At 42.3% G+C, this 27,639-nt stretch overlaps 1 protein-coding gene across 5 annotated transcripts; it reads right to left on the bottom strand.

The window, feature by feature from the left end:
• Positions 1-1,652: 1,652 nt before the first annotated feature.
• On the bottom strand, positions 1,653-26,864 carry swt1 (SWT1 RNA endoribonuclease homolog). 5 transcript variants are annotated; one of them, XM_085252783.1, is made up of 17 exons: positions 26,444-26,864; positions 26,099-26,171; positions 24,067-24,140; positions 23,282-23,939; positions 20,984-21,104; positions 20,343-20,444; positions 19,742-19,933; positions 18,940-19,033; positions 18,256-18,497; positions 17,854-18,002; positions 17,497-17,635; positions 15,195-15,334; positions 14,870-15,000; positions 14,415-14,561; positions 11,758-11,824; positions 11,575-11,642; positions 1,653-2,158 (listed from the first exon to the last, which is right to left on the bottom strand). In XM_085252783.1, the coding sequence occupies exons 1-17, from the start codon at positions 26,497-26,499 to the stop codon at positions 2,059-2,061; spliced, it is 2,553 nt and encodes an 850-aa protein (XP_085108909.1). In that variant the 5' UTR covers positions 26,500-26,864; the 3' UTR covers positions 1,653-2,058. The 5 variants fall into 5 exon arrangements, with proteins under 5 accessions (XP_085108909.1, XP_085108912.1, XP_085108914.1 ...); XM_085252786.1 differs by having other exon boundaries at positions 26,464-26,862; XM_085252788.1 differs by having other exon boundaries at positions 26,555-26,862.
• Positions 26,865-27,639: the final 775 nt, after the last annotated feature.

Raw genomic sequence — 27,639 nt, 5'->3', positions numbered from 1 at the left:
GTTTAAAAATAAAAAAAATAGTAGTAGCAGAGAGCTTCAGTCATTGACTCTAACCAGTGCCAGATTTAGTTGCATTCACGTGCACACACCACACACGCACAAACCATGCTTCTGCTAACTACATTTTTGTTTTTGTGACTTAAGAAATTGATGTATGTAGACATGCAGTTTACTAAAAATCTTTTCTTTTTTTTCCCGTCTTGGGTTTAAAGTGTCAGGCATTGGCAGATTCTTCTGGAAGGATTGTTAGAGCAAGAAAATGACCACATTTGTAACATTTCTTAATAAATCATTTAAACCAGATTCTTTTGGCGTGATGTGTCATAATTTCAGATGAATCATCAGTTTGCAAATTCTGACATTAATCAAGTAATTAACAAAGTATCGCTCGATAACAGACTGTATCGTTTTTAAGTCGTGACTCAGCAGGTGACCCTAACTTTTGCTGCCACCTCATCTTCCTCTAGTTCTGCTCCTGAGTAATTGCTGTGTCCTGTTCACTGCTAAGCTTTCACTGCCACCATTTTCCACAGTGACTACCACACTAAGCCAGTTTTTTTTTTTTTTTTTTTTTTTTCCCCCTCCCAAGTGTCTTTTAGTGGAGATTATGCTAAGCTGGCTAACAGACATCAGCAGGAAGGGATGACGACAGTCATTCTGGATAGTGGAAGTGTTGAAAGAGGACTGCCTGACCTCGTATCACTGCCTGCCTGCTGGAGCTGGTTTAATCCCTGCCCTGCACTCAATTCACAACTTGGTCACTGGTAACTTGTATGGTGGGGTAAATGGGCTAGTATAAGTATGTGTGGCTGTACACTTTTCTCTTGCATTGTAAAGTGGGATCATGACTAAAGAGCTGAGAGCATCGACATGTGTTGAAGCATTTTAAACTCTTACCTGATCATTTACAATTATAACTTTGATAGTTTTTCTTCCAGTCATTTTCTAATTACGTCACAGCGAGGTCCCTCGACAACTACAAGTTTAAAAGAAAGGCTCTGTACATTTTTCTAAATGACTAAGCTGAGACAGGAAGTTGGGGTCCTCATTACCTGTCCTTTCACCATCTTCCACCTCTCCCTGCATGGTGTCTGATGCTTCAGCCTCTGCTTGTGTCACACTACCAGCAGGTGTATTCTAAGCCTGTCTGCTGGCATCACAGGCATATAATCCCCTTAGTCACCCTTCACACACACGCATGACCACGCTCGGGCTGACGATCACAGCAGCGCTCTGCACATGCGAACGCTACCTCGGGAAAGAAAACGTGACGCGTCTCTTTAGTGATTCAAAACCAAGCAACAGTAAAAAAAAAAAAAAAAGTTCTTTACTTGACAATTTAGCCAACAATAAGTTTAGATGTCAAAATGGGCTCTTAAAAAATGCACTGAACAATCTCAACATTCATAAGAAAAATAGTGTTTTATGGATGTAACCTGAGCCTCGTGGTGAAAACGGTCCTTTTCTGTTCACTGACCTGCTGGTTTATCATGAAAGGGTTTTTGTCCTGATCTACATTAAAGAATTATGTTCAGGCGTCAGCTTCATACTGAATGAGAGCGACGTCAACAGATTAAGCTCTGTAAGAAGCTGTCAGGTAATCAGAAATGATTTAAAAACAAACCTAAATAAATACAGGCCTTTAAATAACAAATGGTACATATTTTATTTTTATTAAAAAAATATTTCAAGTAAAAATGTTTTGTCATTTAACTAATCACTCTAAACAAAATAATATGCTTTTTTAAAATAGATTTAAATATTTATAAACTAAATTTCACCTTAACTCACCAAAACTCATTCAGGACACAAGTGCAAAGCTATTAGAGAATAATGAAATCTGTACTTAGTGAATTATACAAACCAGCTGTTACAGCATTAAACAAACCTTCAGAAAACAGCGTTATCTCTGTAACATGAGCTTTATGGATGGAGAACAAAGGCAGAAACGGGCACAGCACGAGCAGATGCGCCTTTAACTCGACAGCTTTGAGTTCAAGTTAAGAATCTGTCACGTCGAGGAATCAGTTTGGTTGATGAGCAACGTTCCTGACGGTGCTACGTGGGGAACGTCGTGTATTGACCTGCAGCTTGAACACAGTGTTCCAAGGCCTCTTGAAGCTCCATTAACTTGGTCCCTCCCACCCTGAGCTTCTCCCTGGGAATACGAGAAAACAGAGAAAGACATGAGTACAGAGAAGGGAGTGGCATCCACCTCTCTCACACAGCTTTGCCTGTATGGTTTAATTAGATCCACTAATAGAGCCACTAAAGCGGACTTGTTCACTTTATAATCCAGAGGCAGATATTAACCCTTCAACTACACTTTCCTGTCGTTCGGCTTTTACACAAAGTACACGGAGACTGAAAGGCTGGGATGGAAAACAGATCGATGAGTGAATTTTGAGTTATAAGATAAGCGTTCAGTGTTGTGAAACTGGAGGATGTGCAGAACATCCACCAGGATCAGGTGACCCTGAATCCTCCCTTAGTTATGCTGCAACAGGTGTAGGCTACTGGGGGAGTCCCATGATGCACTGGGTGTTTCTTCTTCACTCACTATGTGTCAACAGACCTCTCTGCACTGAATCATACTTGTTATGCATACATGTTTCATGTTTGGCACTGATCACCACCTGCACTCATGTATATATCTTTCTTCGTAGCACTCATAATTCTTATTCTCATGTATATATCTCATGTATATCTCATGCACATATCTTTCTTTCTACATAGCACTTTAATTCTTATTGTCTGCACTGAAGCACCGCAGCAATTTCCTAATGTTGTAAACCTCAACATCTGGCAATAAACCCATTCTGATTCTGATTCTGATTATTAACCTCTGTATCTCTTCCACAGCATGTCTTTCTTCTCTCACACCAACCAATCACAGCAGATGGCCCCGCCCCTCCCTGAGCCTGGTTCTGCCGGAGGTTTCTTCCTGTTAAAAGGGAGTTTTTCCTTCCCACTGTCGCCAAAGTGCTTGCTCATAGGGGTGATATGATTGATGGGTTTTTTTCTGTATGTATTATTGTAGGGTCGACCTTACAATATAAAGCGCCTGTATAAATAAAATTGAATTGAACATTTCAACAGAAAGGTGTCAAACGTACGGCACTTTGGTCACAGGAATGCACTCTCCACCAGTACACAGTGTTTAAGATGGGCTAAGCTTTACAAAAGGAACCTTGTGTGTGACACTTTTTCTCTCAGGAGAGATGCCATCCATCCCACTCTGGATGGAGCAGCTCTCATTTCTAGAAATCTGGCCAAATTTATTAAAACCCCCAAAATGTGACTATCCAGAGCTGGGAGCAGAAAGCAGAGTTGCAGTCTTCAATGCCTCTCTGCAGCTTCCCTCCTCCTGTTATCCCCTAAACCCATCCCCTTAGAGACTGCGTCAGCTCTCAAAAAGACAAAAAAAACAAACTAAAAACCAGCAACAAACAACTTAAACATAAAACCCTGAGAACCCTGCTCCAGAAATGTCTCTTAGTGTGCGACAAGGAGTTGAGAGCGGACAACGATCTAATCTCCAAAAAGCCTGTGGCTAATGAAATGTTTTAAGCCTGATCGTGTCAATGGGAATGGAGGTCAAGTTGAGATCTGGAAGATCGCAGCACTTTTCAAGAAAACTGCTCACAGGACAGCAAGAAAGGAAAACCTGTTTCACTTAAAAAGACCTGGAAGCACAGTCGGGCATGGCGCTGCACCGTTCTTATCTGCGGCATAAATATGACCTTCATGGAAGAGTCATTGGGAAAAGTCTGTTCCTGTGACCTCCCCATAAAAGTCTGCAAATGAGCATCGAAACAAGCCTGTGGACTGATGAACTAAACAACAGGAGTCTCTAAGGGCCCTGAGTAAAGACGTTGCAGCAAGTGGCACAGGGAACATTTCAGTGGTGAGATGAAGAATGGTTTGTAGGTAAACAACGACAGTTAAACACTTCTGATCACAACACTACGGATGATCCTACCAAACCTGATAATTCACAAGGTGTTGTCTCTAGAAACAAAAGCTAAAGGTTTAGACACGTCCTCGCCGTCCACCAGCAGAACGTTTCATCATCATCAGGTGACGTCTTCAGTCTCAGCTGACTGCAGGTTTCCAACCTTATAAACAGGACATTTGCACACTGACTGACACCAGCACCACTGAATGAACAATGGGCTCTGAGGTCAGTTCCTTGATTATTAATATGCAAATTGTCATGATCATTGATCAGCAACCATTGATCAAAGACCACTGATCAATGGCCATGAGTACCATTCACATTGCTCCTTCAGTGGGTTAGTTTCAGTCTTTGCACTGCAGCCCTCCACCCCCCAAAAAACCCCTAAATAACCCGAAGGCACTCAAAACCTTTAAAAGCTGACAGTCACCTAACAGAGTGGTGCCGTGCACACACCACGAGGTGCCCCAACGTTTGCTTAAGGCTCTTTTTCCTATTTGTAATTTTGAAACTGTGAAAGTTGAAGTTAGAAATAATCAACACGTCGTCTTGAATTGATGCCTGAAAATGAAACCGAACATGGCACCGTGTGGATGAATCCAGACTTTTCTACGCTAACAGTTTGATCACTGAACTTTGGATGTGCTGATCGCACTCGCCACTCACAACAGACAATCCTGCTTCTGTGTACACGGCAGCTTCCAGAAGCTCTGGATTTCACTGGCAGCTATTTAAGCACATTTCCCTCAGCTGAGCTAATTTTTTTTGGTAACACTGCTACAGTACAGCACATCCAGGCAGTTGCAAACGCACATAACGAGGGTTCGGCATGCACAGACATGCAAACTGGCTGCTGAAATCTTGGCAACAGCTGCTTAGCAGCGGAGACGCTGAGGGAGCTTGTTGCTCGTTGGCCTTTTTTCTTTGTTTTCACTAGATGATTGTGCAACTGCAGGAAGGAGAGGAATCTGCTGACTGCTATCCATCCACTTCCCGTCCCTCACCCCAGGGTGCAGCTGTGTGTTTTTGGAGCCTGTGGAAATGGGTACAGGCTGCTCCCAGGATGTGCTGATTGGTGGCAACTGGGCTGGTTTTGCATTCCAGAGTGCGCCATGGACAGACAAGCTTCCCTCAAAGTGTTTCCACTGACAAACTACTGCGACACGTTTGTCACATCGACAGTGTGTACACAGGGAAGGGCTGCTGTGTTACATAACAGCCTACATGTGTTTGACAGGTAGTTAATGCATGTCCCCGGGAGACACTAATGATTTGCACTCAACTGAAAATAGGACCACGTGATGATGTGATGTTCTAAAGCAGAGCATCATGTGATTAGCAGGAGCAGAAAGCCTCCGATTGTATTCCATCCCCTCTGATGGCGCTAAGAACATTTAGGATCTTGCATCTGAGCAAAAAGCATCACAACAGTAACAATAAAGACGAAAATGGTTGCATTTATATCCATGTTTCCCTTTTCCCCTCACCGGTCCTGCCAACAAGCACAGAGAAATCTTTCTTTGTCACTGTGATGCGGACAAAGAATTCTAATTACTGATCAATAAGAAGATTTTTTAAAGTGTCCGATGAACATAAAGAGCAAGCGAAGGCGGTGCGTTCAAATTAATGCAACACATGAAAACAAAGATTCATATTTCACTAACATCAGGCACGAGAGGGCGAAATAAAAGCTTCTATTACTGAAGGAGACCGATCTGCCTTATCAGACACACAGCAGCACTCGAGTATAATGAACAGAAAGTTAACTAATGGAACGCCCGAGGCTTTCTTGTGCTGAACGATGTGCTGTTCCCCACAGGCTTACGAAACGGCAGAGCGGCGTTTCCCTCTGGATGCTCCGTGTGACCGAGTTACATAAAACTAATGTGTAAATTTCATGACATGAGACGACGCCAGAAGGAGCCACCGCTAAATCTGTTGAGTGAGTCAGCGTATTATGCCAGAAACGATATGAAAGTTAAACATGGACGTGGCTAATGCGTGAACAAGCACTCTGTGATAACAGAGTCATTCGATTATCAGCTGCGGTAACCAACAGCCACGCTGCTCTGCACTAAAAGCCATCGGGCATCAACCTGACGGCACGTCTGCGAGTGAAAAATAATCCAGGTGTGGTGTCATCATCAGACCGATGACTCCATGAAAACAAAACAGATGTTTTCAAACAAGAGCAGAAGCAGGGCTGTGTGGATTTGAATATTTCTTGGAGCTGAGTGGATTTCAACAGAAGGCAAACTGAGCTGAGTCGCAGGACATCACATTCATTCAGTAACAGGACTGGAAGTTACAATCCCTGATAATTGGAGAAGGTCTTCAGGTATTGCTGTTATGAGGAAATGCAGCCCAGAAACGTTACCAGCGAGACACATCGTCGTGTGCCTCAACTTCACAGGGTGTTTCGGTCTTTCACCCAAAATAATCTGCCATTTTTACCTTCCTTGGTTAGCTTTAGGGATTAGAGATCTGATCTAGATTATCATATTAAAATGTGGGACACATCGTCAGTAGCGGACCTTGGATTCATCGGGTGTTTCGGCCATTATCGCCAGACACCCTCATCCAAGGAGGCCCTGCCAGGGTTGATCAGGCCCCAGAGTGCGTCACTGGTTTGTGTTAAGGCCCTGAGACAGCTGCATCGGTCAACTAGCACTCAAATGCTTCCTCAATTGCATCCTCCCACGCTACCAGCAGCTCAAAATCTGCCAAACATTTGCCTCTTTGTTCAAAATCTAGATGTCTTTCAGAAGCACATGTGACTGCCCACAAGCTCTGTGCTCGATTTGCACAATATCCTTTCTTACTAAACACACAATGGCATTCCTATATCACATAACAGAAAGCAGTACCCTTATTCCTGGTGCTTCTGTGCCAGTGCAGAGTAACAGACCTATCACTGATTATTTTTAAATGTGTTTTATAGTGTTATAAAAAGTATGTTATCGAGAACGATAAGCAACACAGAACACGTTTTATTTAACCTGACACAGTAAAATCTTATCAGCTGAAACCAGCGCCTCCCAAGGCCTTATATAACTCGTGACATAATACCACTGCACTCAACAAAGAAATCAAATATTTAACACTGCGCTCGCTAAGTGAAGTCCTAGATTGGTTCACGGCGAATGTAACAAATAAAACATTTAGGATCAAAACAAAGAGCCTGTCAGTGACGATCTGTGGCAACAAAAGCCAGAACGATGCGACTGCCAAGTGCCTGCAGAGCTCTTCTGGGAAGTGACACGGCACAAGCTGCCTTTAAACACTAAATAAAACATCTGACTTCACATGATTATTCCAGGCAAGAAAGTCACTGAAATACAGGAAAGTCATCTGATAATGCTCTCAGCTCTGATGACACAATAAGCAAGATCACAAAACGAGCCATTTTTCTCTCTCAACAGGTGATCCAGGAGTTTTTTTTCTTTTTTTTAAGTTTCCTTTCTCACTGTCCCACTTCCCTTCTGTTTTTCTGTTCCTTCATCTTTCTTTCTCCCTTTCCTATCCCTCAGTCATGTCTGTCCCGTCTGTAACAACTGAAAATAAAATAAAATAAATAATAACAACAAAGGTCGATCAAATGGATCAATACAGTAAGGCCGTGATGATCCACTTGGTAAAGTAAATCCATTGGGTCTCCTTGTTGGCCTTCAGACAACAATTCTGACGGCAAAAAAACCAAACATCAAAAAAACCTCGAGTCATCTCGGCCTCAAAAATTTCAGCACTTGTCCCAAAATCTCATCTTGAAAATTGATGATAGTGTCATAAATTGAGTCTCGTGTAAAAGAGATAACAAAGATTGAGGAACATAGCCAGAATCAGACGAATCCTTCAAGTAGCTCGGTGTCCACATCTCCTCAGACCTGACATGGGCTGCCCACATTCAGGTCCAGACCAAAAAGGCTAGGCAGCGCCTGTATCACCTACGACAACTGAGGAAGTTCAGGGTCTCTCCAGAGATCCTCAGGATCTTCTATACAGGTGCTGTGGAGAGCATCCTCACACAGAACATCACATCGTGGTTTGGGAACAGCTGTGTGAAGGACCAAAAAGCTCTCCAGAGAGTGATCCGTACAGCAGAACGCTGCTGCAGGATTGCTCTCCCCCCGCTTCAGGACACCTACACCAGGAGATGCCGGACTAGAGCAGATACTGAAGGACCCGTCCCGTCCAGGCAACAAATTGTTCCAACTTCTGCAATCTGGTAGAAGGTTCCGCATCTTCCGGGCAAGGACAGAGAGACTCAAGAGGAGCTTCTATCCCCAAGCCATCCAGATGATGTACAGAAATCACCTGCTTGCTGCATACATGCTACTACTGCACATTCACCTAATGTATATATTATATATAATGTTCTCCCTCTCTCGCTCTCCGATCTCAGGACTCTGGCCTTCTAAAGGTTCCTAGAGCCAGAAAATCTGAGAGCGTGCTTTTTCTTTTCATGCCCGTTTCTATGGAACAACCTCCCTCAAGATATTAGGCAGGCATGCTGTGTGGAGGTTTTTAAAACTAAGTTGAAGACACATTTGTTCACCCTATCTTACGTCTTAATTCTATGGCTTTTAGTTTTTAAATTTTTACTGTTTTTTACTTGTATTGCCGTGTATCGCTTTTATTTTATTTATCTCTGTAGTTTCAAATAGTTGTACAGCACTGTTTGAAAGTGCTTTATAAATAAAGTTATTATTATTATTATTCAGGGCTCTAGAGTGCGACCAATTTGGTCGCAAATGCGACCAAATTTTTCAGTGGTGCTACTAAAAAAAAAAATATTTGGTTGCACCTGTGCGACCAAATGTTCGGGTAGCAAAAAAAAAAAAAAAAAAAAAAAAAATCTGCAACCTTCCCTGTGGTCAACAACAGACACACATTTTGCCCCTATCGTGGACTAAACCAATCAGAGATAGTAAGGGGCGGGACCTCTCTGATTGGCCGTGGTCCAGTTGAAAGTGCAGGTGGAAGTGGGAGGTGAGTAGCTTGAATAAAGCGATATCAATTCATTAAATCCTGAATCGACTTTTAAATATTACTGTGTTTTGCCAGAAACGCCAGATTCTCAGATTAAAGCTCACAAAACCATTTCAACAACAACCAAACAGCAGATGAGAGCAGGTACACGGACTCCACACAAAGACGTAAACACAGACCGACGCATCAGAATCAACTTTGTCTTTCTCGGCTTTCTCACCCGACGGCCCGCAGACGGACACGCTGTCGGAGCTCAGCGATTCTGATGCGTCCGGTCCGCGCTGTGATTACGTCTTTTTGCACTGATTCTGAGCTGCAGGTTTTGTCTCTCCAACCAAAATCCACCGAGCCAGCAGCAAAAGAAGCAGCAAACTGCGCTTCACATTTGATCAATGTCATCATGAATTTTGCTGTTTTGCTTCCACGACTATTAAAATCACACTCCATGCACTGCTAGCTCTCTCTCTCTCTCTCTCTCTGTACTTCAAGAACAGTTTCTCGTCTCCAATCTGTTTTCTGTATTATTCATTGGCTTATTACCCACCAGTCTACCGTTGTTTACAGCGCTGTGGCTGCTGTCTTTTTCTTTTTCACTTAAATGACCTCGGACAAGAAAGCCTATTTTTTCTGTTGTTCAATACTGAAGAAATTTAAACTTTATATGCAGAACATTGTAGAATGTTTTTAAGGTTTTCTGCTATAAAAAGCCAGACCAGGAAAATCTCTTTCATGTTTTTCTGTGTTTTATTCTCAGTTACTTTCACACAAAGGCATCTGCTGTGATGTTCACAATTCTGATGAAGTCAGTGCTGATAAATGATCAGAATTATAATATTTCTGACTGTCTGAGGCCAAGTTGAATCGAATCGGGACTTTGAAAACCGGAATCGAATGGATTATAGAAATCAGTGATGATACCCAGCCCTAGTGAGCAGCCTAGGCACGACAGACGTGGATGTAGCTGTAATAGGAAAAGAACTATTGCTAACTTTTCTGTTAAGTTAAGGCCTGATCCGTCTGAAATTCATAGCCAGTGCTCTGACACGGTGTCATCAATCTTTGAATGCTGAAAAAGCACAGTGTATCCAGAAAAACACATTATATTATATAAATTATTATAACATTTGTGTGCGCCTAACTTTTGTGCCGGTACGCCTAACTTTTTAAAGTTAGGCGTACCGGTACGCCCATGGCAAAAAGTTAGTCTAGAGCCCTGTTATTATTATTATTATTATTATCTATATGAGGGGTGGGGAACTCCAGGACTCGGTGCCGGTGTCCTGCAGCTTTTAGACGTGTCCTTGATCCAACACAGCTGATTTAAATGTCTTGCAGTTCTCTAGAGGCCTGTTAATGAACTAATCATCTCATTCAGGTGTGCTGACCCAGGGTGAGATCCTGCAGGACACCGGCCCTCCCCTGATCCATAAATGTTCCATAGACTGAAGACAAACAAAACCAATCCTAATAACAGTGACGGCTGGAGTGATGTCACGATCTGAGAAACCTTTTGAGAGTCAGGCAGCAGTGTTAAACAAATAACTGACGGTTGAATACGTAAAACTGTGGCTTGTTTCCATGGTAGCTGACATCACAATGGACTGACGGGTGTAGTGATTCTGCTTGTTTCTGTGGCTGAGTTTTCACGTAAGATTAAAGTCTGTTTATTAAAACTTTAAAAATACAAGCAGAAGTTGAATAAATCCATCTGACATAGTGATAAAATAATGTACGTGTGTATAAGACACCTCACAGCTTAAACACTCTCAACCACGTTGAAGGTTACAAGCAGACAAAAACGGTCCAAAATCTGTGACGTAATGATGGCATTTATATCCTATAATATGTTCCCTTTATAACAGTTTATGATGGGCATTTAAGATTGATGAGATAATCTCAGAGAAAGCGTAAATGTAAAGCTCATGTGTCACGTTACACGATATAAAAGGAGGGCAGAGGTTGCTCTGTGCGTAGTCCTGAACTTAGCCCTTTGCTCAGCACTTCATCAGGCTCCTTGAAAGTCCGACCTACTTCAAATTTACATCTCAACAGATAACAGTGAGATAGAGCTCAGGTTAAAATAAGCTCTTGAATCCAAAGGCAGCTTAATGAGGTGACACAAAACTCAATTCACTCGTGACCCTTCTTTTACTCTATGAGACTGCACAGGAGCACTGCTACATCTCCAAGATTCAAATGAAGCCGCCGGGTTACTAAACACTGATCTCCTGTTAAGGCTTCACCCTGTGAGACGCGTGTAGTTATGGCTCTGCAACTGACAAGGACACGCTAACTGCACCGATAAGCTAGCAGCTTAGTGGTTGCTAAGGTATGGCTAACAGATTTTTCCCCAAGGAAATATATTAACAATGAGTTGCACGACTGTTTGGAAATGTTGGCATGACACAGTCATTGTAACAGCTACTCGCCTGGACACGCTGCAACAAAGAGCGCAAGAATTTCGAGAACATGCTTGAATACAATACCTGGTAAGAAGAAAGTTATAGCTAATGGCACGCATCACTGAGTATGTGCGCAGCCACGTCACGCTTTTACCAAGCTCCAAAGCAGCCATTTACATTTAACAATAAAAATACAGTTATGTTATGTAGATGAATATTCCCTACCTGTAGTCCGGCTGTGAAAAACAGTCGAGCAGGCTTTTGGCGGTTAACCTGGAATTCTCAGTTACTATCTGAAACAGAAAGCAGTTTATCTGAGCTAAAAGAAAACAGCACATTAAGAAGCGCTTAGCATGGCAAAGTCCAGTGCATCTAATTGTGTACCAATAATTGTCATATGCCACTGACATTGTTGGAGTTGATGATGCTGAGCAGTGTCTGGACTTCTTCTAAGCCGGGAGCTGATAACAAGACACTGAAAACAGAAAAACACAATGTTAGAACTGATCTCTGTTACAAGAAAGTCCCACTGGGATCGATACGTTTCAGTTTTGATTAGCCAGCTCAGGGTTGGGGCCCTGGAGTCTGTCCTCTAACACAGAGGCAGCAGCGCTGTCACAATTTAGTGTCACGAGTTAACCGTCCATGCGTTCACATGGCTGTGAAAGGAAACCACAGCACACACCCCTATTTCACGACAGCAGCCTATAAAGCACACACAGCAGTGAGTCCCTGGACCTGTACAGCGCGTTACATGATTTCAACAAAGTAATATCTGAATAAAGGCTAAATATCAAAAGGAAAAACAAACGCTCGGGTTCATGAACCATCACAAAAAGCCCCCCAGAAACACTGTGTGCGCAACCCAAAGGCCCAGCGCTCGTCTCTGACAGGTTTGAACTGATTTTATGGCCAAAGGGAGACGACCACCAAATATTTGGAGGATGGTTTTAACCGGTGTGTAATGTTCTTCTGCGATTGCACGAATTTGCTCAGATTAAAACTGTGCCAGACAAAATGAGTTTGCAGTTCCATGTATTATCCGCGCATTCATCCACAACCGTGCATCTGCATAAAATGCAAACCCGCACTGTCATTAAGTGCATTACTCTGACGCACACGGGGATAATGCAGAGCGAGAAACAAGAAGACAGCAAGGAACGACAGCAGAGCAACGAGGGTGGAAGGATAGGAAATAGGAGAAAATGATAGGAAATGACAGTGTCCTAAATTATCCATATCTAGTGTCTGCAGAATGAGAAAAATGAAAAAGAGGAAGACGGCGCGATAGCGTGCATGGAATGACTCATAGCTCTGCTCAAACACATGAAAATGAGCCCGGCTGTCTCCTAGGCAACCATGTTCGTGCAGCCCAATACACACATGCATGCGTACGGACTGGCGCAGATTTACACACAAACACGCAGATTCCTGCTAATAATAATCCACAGGAATGCAAATCCTGCAGTGATTCATATTTATAATATTTGTCATGCTGGCAGACATCAAGTTTAAGATTGTTTAATCGTGACCTGACTCGACATGCTTCACACTAATGTGGAAATGCATTCACAGCAATATCACTCAGTGTGACAGAAGTTCCCATTTTTGTTTCCAGCTTTTCTCTGGACTGAAAGCACTCGTGTTATTCGGCCATTATGCATATTCTGGTATGTCCTTCTTAGATGTTTACAGACAGTATCCCATCTGATGAATTCACTGTGTGTTTACTTTACTATCTATTTAAAGTGGCTCTTATTAGCCTCGCACACGCCCACGGGTACGCACGGACGCCGCAGCTGCAAACTCGAGAGAAAGCAGGATTATCGGAGTGTTCGAAAAGGACGCCGCTGTGGCACAACGTGTCAGGAGGCTTTTGTACAATGTTATCTGCAGCTTCACCAGATCATATATTAGACGTGATGTAATATCTGGTAACGAAGTCCCACCATTCAAAAACAATAAAAACAGACGAGCTCGGAGGGTTAAATGGTTTGAGGGGCTTTCAGGATATCGCACTGTGAGAAGTTTCATATACTTTAAAACAGCAGATTGTTTTATGTCACCACAAACACCGCGTCACTACCAGAGCAAAAGCTTTTCTACACTGTTTTTGTATCTGACACCAGGCTGAACATCAGGAGACACCTCGACCTTTGGATGGCAGCGGTTTATTGTTACCTTCCCTCAAAGAGACCCAAATGTTACACTGAATGCTGTCCGGGAAATAGATAACAAATAATTGTCACTTTTTGTGTCCCACGCACAGAAGCGAGGTGGGATTAACGAGGTTGACACCGAGCTACGAGTCACAACTCTGGGAAACGGAAGCGGTCAAATGGAAATCGGCGATTCTTAACTTTGTTATGTCCACAAGCTCTTCCTACTGCACAGCGTGAAATGTCTTCCGTGAAAAAGCGCTGTTGTTGAATTTTCCGAGTGGAACCGAGTGAATGGAAAACAAATTAAAAGCACGTGACTGCAGCCGCATCACTGCAGACGACTGTGATGATTCGTGTTATGTAAACGTGAGAACAAACTAAAGACTGACTCGGGTCGTTCCCAGTGCGATAAGAACACGCTTCTTACATGTGAACATACCACACGCTGACAATGCAGGCACAAGAAGTGCATTCTAGACATTTTTCTTAGAGTTCGTACCAGAAACTTCCCGCTACACTGAAGCACAGGCTGCTGCGTCATGGGAAAGGCGATAAGGCAAAGCTACAAGGTCACGGAGATTACAGCCTGCGCTACGGTGCCGAATGAAGCCCGAGAGCAATGACAGCATAAAACACATGCGCACAGGAAGGAGAGGGGTGGCCGTTTAAAGGACTTCTTCGAAAAGCTACTTGTTGAGGCAAAGGTGAGACACACCTGTGAAAACATGAGGAAAGCGTGACAGGTTAAGCAAGATCACACTCCTCTGTGGAGGTTACCGAAAGACACGGATCCAGATGTACCTGTAAGATTTGTGAAACGGTGACTGTGACGCACACACCTAAAATCTAAAGAAGCAACAGGAAGGGGCCTCCAGCGGTATTTTTTTAACTGACGTGACATACCTGCTGAAAGCTTGGAGCAGCTGCGAGACCATGGAGGACAGTTTGTGCAAGCAGGCCAAGGCATCCTGTGGTGGTGGAGCAGCTCCCTCTGGCTGAAGGCACTGCCTGGTGTGAGGGTCAAAGCCCAGAGCTTTGAACACCTCCAAGCTAAAACAAAACAGAAAGCAAAAGATTTCAGGGGGTCGGCAGAACGGAAAGAAAAACAAGACACACTTCAAAATAAACTCCAAAGTGTGTTTTTGTCCTGGCAAAATCACACTTTTTGTAATTCCTCCACAATTGGAACCACTTGGCTCTCACACTATCATCATAGTACGGTGCTGCTGCAGAATACGCTAACTTCTGAACTGATGGTGACATAGTTATTTAAATAAATCCAAGCATATGTGCTAGTAAGTAATCCTAATATGGCACCTGCAGTATAATCCCAACACTCCAATAACAAACATGCCCACCTTAGTTGACACACGTGAGACCAGATCCTCTCAAAGACGGCCCACACTTCCTGGTGAGAGTCTCCGTTATCGTCATCGTCATTCATGACAACGTCGCAGGCGGGAGATTCTCCCCCCGTAGGAGGATTTGGCTGAGAAACAATACGAAAAATACGTTTCAAACAAAAAAACTCAAATTGCTATGTTTAATAAGAAAATGGGTAATGCTTAGCTCGTTATCAGACTTTAAAAATACTTCCCTTACAATATACGTGACACAAACAGACACAACCACGATACAACATACACAAAAACCCATTAAGTCTTCAAATGCGCTCGAGCTGACCTGAGGTCGTAGCTTGTTCAAAATGTCGTCCAGTACAGCGACTGCTCGTGGAACGCGCTTTGAACTTCTCGAAAAAGCGTTCACAAGCTCTTTGGCATCTTGAACGACCTCTGAGATGGCTTCACGCTCCACCGTTTCACCTGAGAAAACACGCACGCATGCATGCAGTCTGCCCATCAGCTGACTGCACATAAAGGTTAATCTCACCTAACTAAAATGTGCTAAATGAATGAAGCTAAATGAACTCTGTTTTACGTCACGTAACAAAAACTGAACTATTATGAAAGTGAGCTCTGCTGCAGAGCTGCTGTGTTCCTGTTATAGTCAGGTGGAAACCTATAGACGCGCAGACTGACAGGGAGCTTGCATGTGCACATACTGTGCAAGAAAACATACATCCACACATAGAAGAAGGTTTACAGCACGTCAACATTTTACACAATAAACACATTATTTTCTATAAATATGAAGGTCAGAGTCAGAGACTCCGCTGCCCTCTCTGCAGAGCAGAACGTCGCCTCCATCCTCAAAGACCCCACACACCCCCAACACGGACTGTTCACACTTCTGCCCTCCAGACGAAGGTTTAGGAGTGTGAAACCCAGAACGTCCGGACTCAACAGCTCCTTCTTCCCCCCTGCTGTCAGACTCCTGAACAGCTGACCTACCTCAACTGCAATTTGCATGTCAGACACTTTGCACATTAAGCTCCGTGTACATCCATCTACATCAACATCTCCACACTTGTCTTCCCTGACTTATTTTGTACTCATTTATTTATCTTCCATTATTTTTTATCTTTATTTATCTTGTTCTTTTAAAAATCCTTTACCTAACTTGGCATTTGTGTATGGACAGCAAAGGAAACAAACAAAGTAAATTCTTTACAGCAACAGCTACACATCTATCAGGACGCTTATCCTTCCATTTCCAGCTGTAGCCCTAACAGTGAGAATATTGTTACCTTACAGATGTGTATGAAGACAGTCTGTCCTCACAAACACAGCTGTTTTTAAAAAACAAACATCTAATCACCATAATGCTTTCCCTAAACCTGACCACAACCCAATTGTAACCCTGACACTAAAACCACATTTTGGGGACCAGGATTTTGGTCTCCATAACAGCTGTTGGTCCCCCCAAGTATACTAAACTTCCAATTTTTGGTCCCCACAAAGATATGAATACACGCTCACACACACACACACACACACACACACACACACACACACACACACACCCCCTTCTTAGGGGATACCACAAAATCACATGCAGTACTTTTCCACTCCCAGATTTGTTCTTAGCCTCAGATACAGTCCATCCAGCCTTCACTTCCTCCTTCTGCTCGCCCTTCTCTCAGCTTCCTGGCACAGAGCCAGGCTGCGTGGTACCAAGAAATCAAGCATGTGAACCAAGGATACACAAACACGCACAAAAACACACAGCAAGGACAAAACCACACTGTTTAATCTATTAACATTCTTGCCTGGATTAAAAATTATTGGGCAGCTAAACACAGGTGGACACAGAGCATGAGAAACAGAGACACACACACACACACACACACACACACAGACACACACACACATTCAGCACTGTGAGAATACACAAAGGGGATCCAGCAGTAAGACCCAGAAGTGCTGCAGTGGGCGACTCAGCATCTTTCTGACCCACATTTCCGTCTCCTACTTTAGCAAATGACCTGATTCTGCACGCAGTTCTTTAGGGTTCTAGCACAGTGCAGGGCGGACAACATCACACCCCCACGGTGGACGGCTTACATTCGAGGGATGACTCAGTATTTCACCACCGCTCTCTGCCAAGGTGCAGGGAAAGCACCGTTTTCTATACAAATAATGCAGAGTATCGGAAATTGGACATTTCATCGCCTAACAATGTAACTTTTTGCATAACTGATGAGCTAATAATCAGCTCGTCAGTTTCAAACATTGCTTATATGGCAAACTGACTATCAGAAGCTTCAGTTTATAACATTGAAATGACTACAGAGCTACAATAATTATATAGTATTTGCCTTTATACACATTAAATTCTGCTGTTTACTCTCAGGGGAATATGGACACAAGCTCCTAGGAAACTGTCGTCATCATGTTTTCATCTAGAATGTCTGATTCTATCAAGCCTGCGAGATCCAAGAAACAGACGTGATGTCCTTCACAACAATGCTGCCTGTTAAATCTTCAAATCACCACACAAGACTCCAAAATAAGGCTAATAACAGACTCACTATTCGTAACCACTGAGTATATAAGAGTATATTTTCACCTATATTTGTGCTTACCGGAGTTGAAAAATTTGATGAGCTTTAAAACAGTTTGCTCCTTCCTCCGATGGGTGAGGTGGCCAAAAACAGCAATCCAGTGCTTTTTTATACACTGTAAGACATCCTGAAGTGTCCACGGTGGCTTTAAATAAACGATCTGTTAATGCAAAGAATGATATCATGAACCAATTACTTACATTACAGTTTTATTTACAGAATGAACGTGTCACTTATGAGGAGCTCATCAATCACCGTACCCATATCTAAAGTAACTTCTTATATTATAACAGCATATTGATACAACCTAACATTTAACTAATGAACCTGTGTTTTTAGTGTCAGTGATGTAAAATTCCCCATATTTATTTATTTTACCTCAAGCCAGAGGTCATCATAAGCAGCCTTCATCTCCACTTGCAAAACGTCAGACAGCACCTCCCTCAGACAGTCTTCTAATGCAGAAATGCATCCGCTGAGGTCCCTTAGTGTCCTCTCCTCGTCTCCTTCACTGAGCTGCTTGCTTTCTGTGATCAGTTACATACAAGTATTTTATATGTTTGAGTGATTTTAGGCAGTAGATACAGAGCACATACGAGTAAATGACTAGAAATGAACATCTGTAATACTAACTCTGTGTACTTCTTGTGTACAGTTAATATAAGAAGGGAGGGAAGGAAAACAGGAAGTGCATGTGTTGCGGGGGATTCCTAGTACATAGATAGTATGTGCCATTAACTACTGCATGATGATGAAGCAACACATTAACCTCCAGCTCACCTTTGTGTAGGACTCCCACATAAAAGCCCGCTTTCTTTTGACCATGTGGCTGAACCGGTGGGCACCTCGTGCTCAGCGTTGGTGATAAGACCTGAGGGTTATTGCTCGGTGGCACAGAAGCCTGAATGCCTCCAGTGATCTGAAGGCCATGTCTGGATCTCCCAACCTCTGCCTCCAAGTCAGTCTTGCAGAGTGCCTTCACCCCACTCAGGAGGGCTTTACTGCACAGATTCTTATCATTGCTGAAGATGACAGAATAGAAGCATGTTTTTAATCAGGGGGCAGTGATAAGGCATTAAGACTATTTATTTTCACAGACATCCACACTCATTATCAATTCACTGTGCGACACTGAAGCGCTGTCTGCCCGCTAATTTGATTTAGCAAAACAATCGATGACTACAGCAGGAAACAGCGCCGTGAAATAGGTCAAAATGATGAAAACAAAACAAAATAGCTGCGTCATAAAATCGGAGCCAATAAGTTGCTAAACTAAACTCACATTCCCGTGCTCAGCACATCTATTCTTTGCCAATAGCTGTCTGGCCCTCGCTTTCTTTCTCTCATCCCAACTGGAACTATCTGGCTGGACCCACTCACAGTCACATGCATGTGCATTATCAGCAGAGGACACACTCTGCAGCAGCAGCAGTTTACTGTAGGGGGGGAGGAGGGATAACTCACGTGCATAAGGTGAGAGCACACTCTGGGTACAGCCTCTGGTACTGCAGGCAGCACTGCAGCACTCTGTCATCGTTATTCTCAGCAGTCAGACCATCTGCATACAAGGGGAGACAGACAGGAAGAGAGAGAGGGACAGAAGGACAAGACATGACGCTGTTAAACACCAGGAGGACTCAACAATGAAAACACAAGATGGAGAATTCATGCCTGTTTTAAAAGAGATACTGAAGGCGTAGAGGCTCCAAAATAAACCCAAAACATTTCTTCCTCATCTCCTTTGTCAGATCTTGTTTAAAATGTAACAAAATATCGACACAGCAATGAATGCACGGATACAATGTGCCCTTGAGATATTTACAATGTATATTATGGTGACTAATTTCTTGAGAAAGAGTTCAGCATTAGTGCCACCTAGTGTCTGTGCAGAGGAGTCAAGCAATGACAAAACACAGTCCCGACCAAAAGTTTCAGACCACTTGAAAAATGGCAAAAAAATCATATTTTGCATGGTTGGATGTTAACAAGGTTCCAAGTGGAGTTTCATCATGCAACAAGAAGAAGTTAGGGCACCTCCTCCACTGTGGCACGTGGAAAACATCTCAGGTGGGATCTGCTTGTCATGCTGGTAACATTGGAACGGTTACGTTCCTTTGTAATGGATAGAAGGTTTTCATGTGCTCGCTGTTGTTGAGGGTGACGGTGACATTTATTTATTTATCAAGTCAACAATTCACCCAACAGCCTATCAGGCAGCTCTCACATGGGCTAATGGATGTGTAATAGAGACAAAGTTTCCACTCACTGCTGCTCTCTGCGGCCTGCTGCATAGATTGGCCCCACAGCCGAGGTTCCCGGCTCTTCAAACACTTGTAAATGTAAGAGATGGCTGGAGTCGCCAGGTGGGCCACGGAGCCTGACAGGCCTCTTCCCATTTTTAGGGAGTCCATCTCCTGAAGCACCACCCAGGGGATGACGATAATGGGGAAGCCCAGGCCTAACAGAACATGAAGTAAACACAGAGCAAGCAGACAGTACTGATTAGTTTATCCATAAAAATACAATCTGACAATGTGGAAGCGATCATAACGTTTTTTTAAATTAAAATTTTCTCTTCAGTTCTCTTGCAACTGTATTGATCCTGGAATGAAATCATTCTTTTGGAGCAGATGCGTGATCATAGAGTCTAAAAACTAAATTATGTTATGTTAGGGAAAGCAAAAATGCAATACGCTGTTCTATGGAGACAATTTTCAAGATAAAAGGCTAAATACACTGCTTGAAGATAACGTAAGCATTTAACTCATGACTGAAAAAATCTTAACAACATGAAATATTATAAATCATTCTACAAAACACCGTTAGTATTAGTTACTGCTTTAATAGCAAATTATAGCGTGAAACACCTCCGAGGCCATGACAGCGGATCTTTTTCACATAATCCAGGTGACTGAGGAGAATGTTTGTGTCGAGAACAAGGATTAGGTCCTGCTGAGACGAGTTTCTGCCTGTGAAGAAAAAAAACATTGGATTGAATCAAGTAATTTCTTGGTTATTTTTAAATGATCAAAACAATAAATAAAATAACACAAAAAATAATATTACTTTCCACATAATTGTTTTGTGGAAACTCGATTTCAGAAACTACTTAAGACTAACTTGAGCTGAGCATCTCAGTTGTCTTATCAGTTATCCATTTTGTTAGATTAATAACTAAATCCATAAGTCAGATGTTAAAATATATAAATCAGATGCTTATATCGTAATCTTTATGTGTCACACAAGGATTAATTAAAAAAAGTCAAACCATGGATCAAGTTACGAGTGGGTTACGTGTGTTAAATTGCTTCTGCCACAAGTTGAAAGTTTGGGCTTTTATTTCAGTTTTGTCACTTACAGATGTTTGAATTAGTGAGTTGAAAGTTGACATACTTAATTGAAATTTTGAAACAATAACCAAAAACTCCTCAAAGTGTGATTTAAAATTTAACACATGATGAGTGTACAAAATTGGAACGTCTTTAGGAAAGAGACGACGCTTACGTACCTGCAGGTCCTTCTTCGGGACAATCTATGTCCATAGCGGTGAGTTCCCCGTAGCTCTTCAGGACATTCACCTCCAATCTCTTCTCAGAGCGGGCAAGATGAAGCTCTTCAACCACCTGTATCTGTGGAAAAGCCATCCATTTAAAAACAAACATCTATCCTTCAGTTCTTTCTTACTGTTTTAAATGAGTGATCCCAAAAGGCTGATTCTGTTCATGTGGACAATATGAACTGAAACCAGCCCACTGAACGATTGTTCATTCGGTGGGCTGGTTTATTGTGGAAATGTACTGTTGATAAGGTTGGGAAAACCTGCAGTCGGCTGAGACTGAAGAAGTCACTTGGATGACTCCCACTGAAGACGCTAGGTCCAGATGACTGAGCATGGATCAACATTAAATGAGTGATGTTACCTGGTCAGTGTTGGTATCAGGTGTCTGCGGGAGCTGCCCATACCCAGAAGGCCTGCCATCAAATTTTAACCTTGGTTTAAGATCTGAGCAACTTTGGGTTCGTTGCATAGCTAGAATTAATCGCTAAGAACTTCCGGTTCTTAACGACAGGCTTTGTTTTGTTTTGTCCCTGTATGGTTTAAACGAGGCTAATCTTCTTATAATAGTGGAGACTGCTTTTAAATATGGAAACGGGGGTAGTCACAAGAAGTAAGAGAGTCACAACTCCGACAGATGAGGAAACAGAAAAGCCACGTGGATTGGAGCTACTCTCCTGACCCAAGGTTAGCCACGGAGGGCATGGATACAGCTGAGCCCACCCTCCTGAATATCCTGAAAGAGCTACGCGACTTCAGAAAAGACAACAACCAACAACAGGCGGATATTAAACGTGAGTTAAGAGGAGTTGATGCTAGAGTGGAAGAGGCAGAGGGACGAATGAAGAGACTGAGACGGCGCTACAGGCGGCATCGTCATTAAATAAGAGACGGGACGTCAAGCTAGCCTAGAAGCAGCGCGCAGAGACAACCTTTGGATATATGGAATATGTGAAGATTAAGAAAGGGCCGACATAATTACATGTTTGGACAATTAATTGAAAAACACGCTGGGCTTTCCCAGTGACCAGACAGCACATTGCGCTTTGACCGCGAAAAGCCCCGATCCATTGTGAAGTTTGGGGACTCCCATACGAAAGAAGATGTTCTTTGGAGCGCATGGCAGAAGAAGGAGGTGCTCTATGAAGGGTACGATTTTTGCGGACCACGACTACCCTAATGAGGTCTTCAAAAGACGCAACGAATATCACCGCGCGAAAACCCCACAGCAACCCGACAGCAGGAAGAGATTCAGTTGCCGTCCGCTTGGCGCACGGTCACCAAGCCGGAGTGACGCCTGATCATACGCAAGAAAACCAACGCATCCGCTGCAGAGAAGCTTCGGATGTTCAGGAGAGATACTGACGACTGAAGAGTTCAGATTGTTTTACAAATCTGATATTACATCATGGTTATGGTCACATTACTTAGTAGAGTCGTTAACTTGGCTTCTTACTTCTCTTTTCTCTCTCTCTATTTGTAATAACTGTGGAGTTTTTTAAAAATATATAACTATGTTCAAAAATTAGATCCTGAGTCAGGATGTTAGACACAAACTTGTTAGGGTGTAGAAGGCTCGTTTCTTCTTGGAAGGACTATTTTTGTTTTTATTGTATTTTTCCTAATCTCTGTTTTTATTCAATGTTTGAGTTCATTATTTTTTCTGAGGGAGAGAAACTGTCCATGCACAAGTTTAAAGAAAAGCATTTAGCACATTTTCACCATACGATCATGCAGGACATCAAGATGGTCTCATTTAATGTAAAAGGGGCTCAAGTCTGGTTAAAGAAGTAAGATATTATCGAAAATAAAACGTGCAGCATCAGAACGTGAGAAGCTGAAAAGAATGGGTTACAAAAGGGCATACTACTCGTCTTCTAAAAATGGACTGATGAGGGTAGTTGTGATATTAACATCACAAAAAGTACAATTTGAGTACATTTCTGAGGCCTATTAAGAAGGGAGGCATATAGTAATCTCAGGGAAGATCAACAGTGTAGTGATAAGCATTTGTAATGTCTGCTCCTCTTCTTATATATAGAGCCACTTGCACAATGGTTAAGACAGAGAGAAAGTATTAAAGGTATTCATATAAGTGGAGAAGACCACGAAGTGGCCCTATATGCAGATGATGGTGTATTTATATCTGAGCCTAATAAAACATTCTAATGGTTCTCGATAATGTGCCAGGATTTGCTTTGGAATTGATGATGACTGAACTTTACCACGGGACACTGATGTGAAATTTACCTTTGAGCTGCTTTCCGAGGCACTGTGTTTGGCTGAAGTGGAAGACTTCTTTAAGATGGAGGCAGAAGACGTGTTTGCATCATCTTTATAGAAACTTCTTTGGGGCTTTAACTCCTTTTTTTCATGCTTTTGACACATCTCTATAGCAGAGGTGGAGGAGGTAGGTTTGCTGGTCTTGATATACCTGCTGTGATTTCCAGTCCTCGGTGGGTCCTCAGTTCTGCAGTTCCTCTTCTGCACATCCTGCCTTGGTTCTTTCACTTCAGCAGAAACTAAACTGGGACCCACTCGAGGCTTGTTTAATTTGGACTGGCTCCTCTGGGAAGACTTTTCATCGAACCCACCTTTAGACTTTGTTTCTGTTCTCTGAGGGACTGCACCTGCACTGAGTTTTGAGTATCCTCTTTCCACAATGTCGCTTCCAGTGACAGTTTTATCTTTCCCTGAAACATAATTCTTTGCTTTACTGGAGCAATGATCCCCATGGAATGCCACAAAGTCTGGTTTGGATTTTGCATATTGTCTGTCCTTATTAATGGGTTTCTGCTCTGTTGCTTGTGTTTTTGCCAGTCTGTAGACAGGTTTTTTGATCTGCCGGGTGCTTTGGGAGTCATCTTTAACAGAAGAAGAAACGGATTTTTCCTTGTCCTTTTTACAGCTAGATTTTGAAGAATAAAAAGAAATGATGCTGTAAGAACTTTTTTTTTTAATAATATAAAAACACGATTAATTTCCAGTTAAAAAAATGCAGAAATAAATAAATGGTTATGTAAATTCCATCAAACCTTTTCTGACTCTTTAAAACTTCTTTCCTCTTGGCGGTTTTGTAACTGTTGCTTGCATATTGTCCTCTGGATATCTGATAACATAAAAAACATGAAACATTTTGTGAAATGCAACAATTAAGGCAGACTACAGCTGAAATAAAAGCAATAAAAGAAATTTTTATTTTTTCTTGATATTTTTTACATGAGGGACTTCTTGTTTTTAGGAAAACTTTGTAATATTCCAGTGCCCTGTCACTCCTATTCTGAACGTTTTTGTCATGATAGTGCTTAGTTATGCTGCACATGTCGAAACCAATTTTGTCTCCAAACTGCTCAACCTGAGCCGTTTCTCTGATATACTCTTCCCAATTCAAATCAAATCAAATCAAATCACTTTTATTGTCACATCACATGTGCAGGTACATTGGTACAGCACATGCGAGTGAAATTCTTGTGTGCGAGCTTCACAAGCAACAGAGTTGTGCAAAATACAATAACATAAACAGGCAAAATATACGAATGGCTAAATCTGAAACTAATAAATATATGTACAATATATAATAGTATATGCAAAAAAAAAATTTTCTGGATGTGTATACTAAATGTTTTTCTACGTGTGTGTGTGTGTGTGTGTGTATACACATATTTTACAAATTAAATAGAGTCAACAATAAATAAAATATATAAAAATATACAGAGTTGAGACATGTGCAAAACAGTGGCATTAATGTACAGTATGTAGTGCATAATGTTGAAGTTCCAATTCTTATCCCTTCCGATGAAAATCTTAGGAACCTTTAACTCTGGCACCTCCAGCCACGCCTCCTGTCTTGTCCTAGTGCCACTGGGAATTGGGATGCAGTTTTCGTCGCCCTAAACCAAACCCAAACACCCACTATCTTCATGCTGCCTCCCCTCACCAGCTGGAAGCTTCAGGGCCAAAGTTGGAACAACAAATTCTCCCAGATTACAAGACGGCTCTGCCTCATCATCTTACTTCCTCAAGGTCACCTGCGTCGACTTCAGGATTGTTGACTTTTTCTTAAAAAGAGGTGAAAGGGCACTCTCTCTTTCTCGAGTTGAATACATGCTCCACACACATGTTCTCAAACTGCTCTCCCATCAGGAGCTCAGTCTGGGTGAAGTTATTTTTTCTCCCCTCCTTAATGCCTTCATTTCATCTCGCCTTGACTTTTGTAATAGTCTTTACTCTGGCGTCAGTCTGTCATCAGGGTTAGATCAAATGCTCCTAGCTGTCCCAAGGTCCAGATTAAAGCACAGAGGAGATCGAGCCTTTGCTGTGACTGCTCCTGAACTGTGGAACAAACTGCCCCTCACATCAGGACCTCCCCAACATTGGACACTTTCAAAACCCTTTGAAAACCCACTTTTATGGCTTCCTTGGCTTTTAAATCAAAATGAGTTTGGACTACTTTTATTTATCTTATTTCTTACTCAAACTTACTCTCTCTGCACTCTCTCTTCACCTCTCTTGTGCGTTATCCCTCGATTTGGATGGTTAACCCAGGCATGTAAACTCATCCAGCGTCACTCTTACATCCTTCTCACTAACACACACGTATTGTGGAAAATATATTTTTATACAACAGGGCTTTTATTAGTGACATATTAACCTAGAAGCTATTGAACGTGCAAAGCTTAGGGCCTTAGAAGAAACGTTCTGCTTGTAACTTGCATACGTGCCTGCTCAGCAAAGGTTAGTACAGTATGTACTCAGGATGTGCCACAGATGAGTATGAAGAGAGCAGCACAGTGGGAAACACCTGAAGTGTAAGACAGCTGAGACAGCTCTTTAAGTCTTACAGAAGCTTGTCAATAAAGGAAGCATGTTAGGATATATGCTTATGAAGGGGCTGAACCCTGATATATAAAAACAGTATGCTGTGTGCTACCTAGTTGAGATCTATGCAGAGGATGACACTGTATACATCTCCCACGCGTGTGTTCAATAAATCATTGTTGTGACTGGACAGTATTCATGTCATGTAGCAGCAAAGTCAACTACAGTACACAAACGCTGTAACCTTACCCTCTCGTCTTCTTCACTTGAGGACGAAGACGACTTCTTGTGCTTTCTCTTTTTGGCCTTTTTAGGCATTTTCCTGGGAAGGCAATGTTAAAGAGGAAATAACGTTTCCGGTTAATATAAACACAAAAATCAAGCTTGATTTAAAGCAACACGTCACCCTGACATAAAACGAAACTAAACTAAAAGACGCATTTTACTCTCTTAAACGCGTCCTAATACTATAAAATATTGCCGCGTTAAGCCGAGTGTTAAACTCGTAACTCACAGCAGTCTAAAGTTAAATGTTACCGTTAGCTCGTTAAATCTCGTACACGAAGAAGAAGCAGCAGCAAACTGCAGCCGTACACGCTACATGTCGTCCTTACTGTCTGAAGAGGTCGCTTTCGTTGTTTCAGGGACATAAAGTAAGTCAAATGTGAGCAAACGTCACATTCCTACACAGCTCAGTTTCCCTACCCCAGAGCCGACTGTTTTCCAAAACATCCGCAGCGCTTCCGGCTTTTCTTCTTCTACTGCGAACATTTTTTCTCAGTTGCTACGTGACTGCCACAGACTGGACGGGAGAGCTGCGCGTGCGTTTGTTGCTCCTGGAGCGTTTCGTGAAAAGATTAATGCCATGCTCCACAAATTGGCTGTTTGGAGGCCTCTCATAAACGACCTAATGTTTTATGTGTCTTTCTTTTTCTTTTTTTTTATTGAAAAAGCTCTCATCTCTGCCCCTGGGTCTGACCCTCTGTCTCCATCCCCTGCTCTGTTGTTTTTGACTAGTTTGAGCTTGTGACTCTTTCTTATTTAGAGGATGTGGTTGGCCATCTGAGACCAAATGATCCTGCCCCTCCACGATTTTTTTAAGGAGATGTTGCCTAGCATAGGGCAGGGTTTTGTCAAACACCAGTTTAATATCCGAAGTTGTCCCTGCTAATTTTTAGCATGCAGTACAACCTCTGCTCAAGAAACCTGCCCTGGACCACACTGTATTGGCTAACTACAGGCCTATCTCCAAGCTGCCTTTTCTGTCTAAAATTATAGAGAAAATGTATATTCCTAATTGATTGGTTGTTTCGATGAGAATGGTATCTTGGAGATTTAGTGATAGCTTCGTTACCTATGATTCTTGTAATCATGTTGTTCTTGTCCTCCTTGGCCTAGCAGCTGCTTTTGCCACTGTAGACCACAACATTTTACTGTCTCGTTTACACCATCTTGCAGGCATTCGTGGTACTACTTTGAATTGGTTTGAGTCTTATTTGTCTGACATAACTTTTAGTGTTAACTTTTTAAGGGTATGAGTAATTTTCTGCTGCTCTTCAGGGCTCAATTTTAGGGCCCCTGGATTTCCCTTGTATTTACAGCTTTTGGGAGCCATGCATAGAAGGGATGGAATAGCCTTCCACTGGTATGCCGACAACTGCCAGATTTATCTGCCTCTGAAGCAGAAAGATGCTTTATCTGTTAAACTGCTTTTGGCATTTCTAGAGGATATAAAAACTTGAATGGCCCTAATTTTTTAAAAATGTAAACCAAGCAAAACAGAGGTGATT

This window comes from Mchenga conophoros, linkage group LG17, assembly GCF_057382185.1.
Source record: "Mchenga conophoros isolate Kocher_MC1m ecotype Shallow Benthic linkage group LG17, M_conophoros_male_GT1.1, whole genome shotgun sequence".
NCBI classification, from domain to species: Eukaryota; Metazoa; Chordata; class Actinopteri; order Cichliformes; family Cichlidae; genus Mchenga; species Mchenga conophoros.
This window is presented reverse-complemented; position numbering and strand designations above follow the sequence as displayed.

Excerpts from the sequence above, each read along its gene's own strand:
- swt1 (XM_085252783.1), bottom strand. The coding sequence starts at position 26,499 with ATGTCCCTGAAACAACGAAAGCGACCTCTTCAGACAGTAAGGACGACA. Across the intron at positions 26,172-26,443 it reads GTAAGGACGACATGTAGCGT|GAAAATGCCTAAAAAGGCCA; the intron begins GTACGGCTGCAG and ends TTGCCTTCCCAG. Across the intron at positions 21,105-23,281 it reads CCTCGGAAAGCAGCTCAAAG|ATACAGGTGGTTGAAGAGCT; the intron begins GTAAATTTCACA and ends GCTTTTCCACAG.